At 37.9% G+C, this 5328-nt stretch overlaps 1 protein-coding gene across 1 annotated transcript; it reads right to left on the bottom strand.

Annotated features, from left to right (window-relative positions):
- Positions 1–2085: 2085 nt before the first annotated feature.
- On the bottom strand, positions 2086–3533 carry LOC134667598 (polyglutamylase complex subunit TTLL1-like). Its single transcript, XM_063525030.1, has one exon. It carries the CDS (start codon positions 3382–3384, stop codon positions 2086–2088), a length of 1299 nt encoding a protein of 432 aa, XP_063381100.1. The 5' UTR covers positions 3385–3533.
- Positions 3534–5328: the final 1795 nt, after the last annotated feature.

Below are 5328 nucleotides of genomic sequence, written 5' to 3'. Positions count from 1 at the left end.
TAAATTGATATTTTTGTCCAACTGCAAAGGCTAAGTTACCTAAGCTACAGCATGTCCAGATCTAGATAGGTTTAGGTGACCGCAATACATTTCTAATCGCATTAATATTGCACCCTTGAGACGTTGGCCGGCCTGAAATACCTCAAGCTTCAAGTAAAGGTTATACGAAACTCTGCTAATATTTTATTTATTGAAACCAATGATATAAATTATGTATTAGCTTTGGGCTGGTGTTTTTACCCTTGAATAAAGAATTGAATACCAATCAAAAAGTATAATTACTCGAAGTTATAGATAAAAAAATAATGGTTAATGTATTATTGGTATCATTGTGCCACAATCGAACTATTACAAAGTTTTAAATCTCTAGGACAGTCTTGAAAGGTGTATTACACAATTTTAAATCGTGGCTATACTTACGTGTAATTGTACACGCCGAAAGGGCCTTTACCGTTCAATCCTTTACGTCAAACAATAAACAAAATATACCTGCTATTTTACAAGTTTTTATTTAGTTTATTAGCTTTTAATCAAATCTTGCAAGTTAAATTTGATCCACTTCCCGGTTTCCGAATGAGCTGAAATTTTGCATACATACGTAAGTCGGGGCGGATGATGGAGACCGGAGGTGGCCATAGGAACTCTGTGATAAAACAACGAAACCTAATTGTGTTCGGGGTTCTTAGAATTGTCTCGATGAGTATTAGTTGCCTGTGGAAAAAAAAGTACAGTCGGCGATAAAAGCTTGTACCAAAAATGATTTTTTTGCCAAGAACTTATTTAAGTAGGTAGAGGTATCTATGTTTGGAATATTAAATATCCTTTAGGTAACTTTAGGGTATTATCCGATTATTCGATGTTATATATGAATCTACATTAGGCTTATGTGGAGACTATTTAATTTTAGCCTAACCTCTTTTCTGGGAAGAGGCTTTTATGTAGCAGTGGGAGTAAATAAGCCGATGTCGATATTTATTTTTACTACCTTCTGCCCGCGACTTTGTCTACGTACAAAAACTATCATGTGTCCGTCCCCGGGCCTCAAGCTGTCTCCATACCAAATTTCATCCAAATCGGTTCAGTTACAGACAGACAGAGTTACTTTCACATAGGTACTACATAATTTTACTATAAAATTAATTAACTATTAATGGTGTGTTTTAGTTTTAAGATAAACTTTATAATAATATTGTATGTTAGTTTTAAGGTATTTATCTATGGGCCAATAGTTGCCTGAAAATAAATATTTTAATTTCATTTCTTTTCATAATATTACTATAGAACGGATTGTTTTTTTTCCAGCTCAACTTTAAAAAGTTTTACAAAGGAAAGTACTATTTCAGACAGTTTCTTCGACTAACTCTCACAGATAAAAGGCACATGAGCATAATAATAAAACTAAAACTGTACAACTGGCAATAAGTGCCAGATTTTAAACTCGCGCTCAGAGACTCAAGTTTGGATGAAACTTGTACAGCATTAACTAGAAAATAGGGGGAGGGGGAAGGGGGGTTATTAGCATATAGAATGGCCTGCGGCTGGTGTTATTTTTCCGGAGCAGACATTAGAATGTAAATAAGCAGCATGTGCTACTTTAGATGCACTTTATCGCGTGGCATCAGCTTTAAATATGTAGTATTTTGCGCGATTACGGTCGAGACTTGTTAAGATAACATCAGGTTACTTATAGTTAACATAATAATACTGCCCCAGTATTCATAACAACCGCAAAATTCACTGAAAAACTAGTTCCATTTGGAATTTGTTACCTCACAACAAGTTAAACAAGGTATACACAGTTACAGGTATTTTCGTGGTGGGCTGGTGGAGCAAATTATTTATAACGACGCGCTATGTTTACAGTTTTTATTTAACTGAAGGAAAAATAACAATACAATTATATATCAGATCAACTACATGATTCTATAATAAATAGTAGGTACAGTTATTGATTCACAATTGTACTTAAGTAATAAAACCATTGTTTAATTCTACAAAGAGTATAAAAAAACACCCTGTATAAATAGATAAAAAAATCTTCGTGTCTATCATACTAGTGACTAGTGTATGCGAATAGGAACTTTCTTACTTATATTTACTATTCCTTCCACGCACCCCTGAACTAGGTTCATCTTTCTCCAAAAGCTCTTCATCGATCAGCAACTCAAAGCTTCCCAAAGCTTCAGCATTCGGAAGCTTGTTCCACCGGACGTCCGGCACTCCATCCGGCGGCAGCACAACAGATAAAATGTTGTCTATTAACTTATACTTCAGTATCCTGTCGTTGACTGTTGTAGACGTCAGTGACGGCGAAGCATTCACTTCCACCAGCCAAGGCTTCAACTGGTTATCTATGATTATATCATAACCATAACACTCAAAACAATGCCTGTCGTTTGCCATCACCGGCGCAACTGCCTTCAGGGAATGCACAATAAGCCACTGCATAGCCGCAAACAACTTCTCCGTAACAGCTCTACCTCGCGTACCTTCCAAATACAATCTCAAATTTTCCACACTCATTTTCCCCCCGTGTATGCTATTGTAGTCCCCGCCATGCTTCTGAACACTAACATTAGTAAGATGCACGTACATGTTGTCTAGTTCAGTAACACTAGTATCGTATTTCACTGTACAGAATCTACAAAAGCCGAGTTGGAAAAGATAAGCCTTAAGAGGGCGGAAAGAAGTGACCAACACGTAAAGTCTCAAATCGAACTTTTTGCCGCCGATTAGAAGAGGATTGTCTATGTAACGGGAAATAACGTAGCTTTCCTTGCTTAGCTGCGGGTGGAAAGGAGTTTTCGCTTCACGGGACCATTTTTTCAGCTTCGATAGTTTGTTTATAAGGAAAATTCCGGTCCCTTGAGATTTTCCACACGGCTTCATGATCCAAGTGCTTTGCGGTGACTTGCGGTATTCTTCCACGAACATATTATAATCCGCTGGCAGGACGAAGGTTATCGGCACGAAGTCAAGGTGTATGTAACGCGTGACGACTTGCCCTCCTGGTAGTACTACTTCAGCTTTTTCAGCGAGTAAACTGCCTTCTCTTTCAAGTTCTTTCCGGTATCGCTTAATATTCTTGACGAGGAGATCCTTTCTTGATAACTCGTAATGATTAGGGAAGTGATTTATCATTTGGTTGTCGTTCATTCGGTAGCCGCTTTCGACGCTGAACAGGCTTCTGCAGGTTTGCGTGGAGGCCCAGTAGAAATTCCATTCGTCGTCTGGTCCAACTTGGTTCCATCCGCGCCGCTCGAAGTTGCTCATCAGAACCGACTTTTCTAAATCCGTGCAAAAGTTCACGCGGCACCTTTCGACAGCTGGCACGTTCACTCTCCCGTACAGGCTGGTAGCTATTTTTTTCGCTTCCTGATTCATTGTTGCTGGTCCCGTGTAGTCAGGCAGAAAGTTCGGTCCATTGCCCAAATATTTGAGGCACGGGTGGGCCTGTTGTCATGGCAGTGGGCAAATAGAGCTGCGAGGGATAGCGAACAGCGCTTATTTCACTATGACTACGTGTAAACATGACTCCGTATTGATTTTTGTTGAGTTTTACGCGTGTGTCGCAGCAGGCCGCGTAGCCAAGATGCCAATCGCTTACGCTCCGTAGCGATCGAAAAGCAACTGTCACTGTCGCGCTAATATGGAAGAGCGATAGAGAGACATAATGCTTTTCGTTGTCGAAGCGATAGCGATTGTAACCTTGGCTAGGCCGGCTGGTTTGTAAATTGAAGCATTTGGAGAGTAACGAGAGGTATTAATTGACTTGTTTTGATGTCAGCGACGGTGATATGATATCGCTGGCTCAACATTACAAAGTTCTATGTTACAATTTCAAGATATGTACTTAGTTGAAATTCGACTTAAAGTGACATTCCATTTCCAACTGCAGCTGCAATACTGTTCATTTTACTATGGAAACGCGTCGCTGTCATTGTCAATTTCCATAGTAAAATGAACAGTATTGCAGCTGCAGTTGGAAATGGAATGTCACTCTTAATGTAACTATGACAATATTCAAATTTCAGTTCGATAAAAGTGAAATATAGAACCCTGTTATATTGGGCCAGCGATATGTCAGTTTATTATTTTCGTTTAAAAAAATTTCGGTCAAAAATTTGCGCTGCAAATTATTTGGAATAAGTATTTATGTTCATTGACAATGTATTGAAGGACCAACAATAATAGAACTTTCTGTTTCCTGCTATACATTAACACATTTTTTAGGGTTCCGTAGCCAAATGGCAAAAAACGGAACCCTTATAGATTCGTCATGTCTGTCTGTCTGTCTATCCGTCCGTATGTTACAGCCACTTTTTTTCCGAAACTATACGAACTATACTGTTGAAACTTGGTAAGTAGATGTATTCTGTGAACCGCACAAAAATAGAAAAAAAAACTAAATTTTGGGGTTCCCTCATACTTAAAACTGAAACTTAAAAATTTTTTTTTTCATCAAACCCATACGTGTGGGGTATTTATGGATAGGTCTTCAAAAATGATATTGAGGTTTTTAACATAATTTTTATCTAAACTGAATAGTTTGCGTGAGAGACACTTCCAAAGTGGTAAAATATGTGTCCTCCCCCCCCCCCCCCTGTAACACTCTAAAATAAGAGAATGATAAAACTAAAAAAATATATGATATACATTACCATGCAAACTTCCACCGAAAATTGGTTTGAACGAGATCTAGTACGTAGTTTTTTTTTAATCGTCATAAGTCGTAAACCGCAATTTTATTATGTTACTTGCTGCTACGGAACCCTTCATGGGCGAGTCCGACTCGCACGTGGCCGCTTTTTTTAATCTTTTTTTCTGAATATAAACATTGCTAAGTACTTATGGAAAAGTACGAACAAAACATAATGATTTTTATTTTACAACAAAAAACGCCGCAAAAATAGGAAAATAAAATTAAGGCGAAAATAACAAAGGCTAAATAAACAGGATAACAGGACACTTTTATTGTTACAAGGGAATTTCCTCGTTCCGTTCCTGTATTAATAAATAAATACACGGTTTCCCTAGTTTTTGCGTATCGTTCATATAAAAACCTTGGCAAGAGTGTAGTAGTAGCAAGTAGTAGATATATCTTCTTCTTCTTCCTCGGTACCTCATTGCTGAGGACCGCGACCGTCTGCCGTATTCGAACTTCAAGATATTCACAAGAGACTATCGTACTGAAAAAAGAAATTAAATCTATTTATTTCCAAACAAAGTACTTAAATCTACATACATATGCATACATGCATATACTAGATCCATTCTAGATACGTTATAGTTTAGATATCAACTAGTTCTCTTTCGCAGCGCAATTCG

Source organism: Cydia fagiglandana, chromosome 9 (assembly GCF_963556715.1).
Source record: "Cydia fagiglandana chromosome 9, ilCydFagi1.1, whole genome shotgun sequence".
Taxonomy (NCBI): domain Eukaryota; kingdom Metazoa; phylum Arthropoda; class Insecta; order Lepidoptera; family Tortricidae; genus Cydia; species Cydia fagiglandana.
Note: the sequence above shows the minus strand (reverse complement) of the source record. Positions and strands in the feature narration are given on the sequence as shown.

What these genes read in the sequence shown, in the direction of transcription:
- LOC134667598 (XM_063525030.1), bottom strand. Translation starts at nt 3,384, where the DNA reads ATGAATCAGGAAGCGAAAAAAATAGCTACCAGCCTGTACGGGAGAGTG.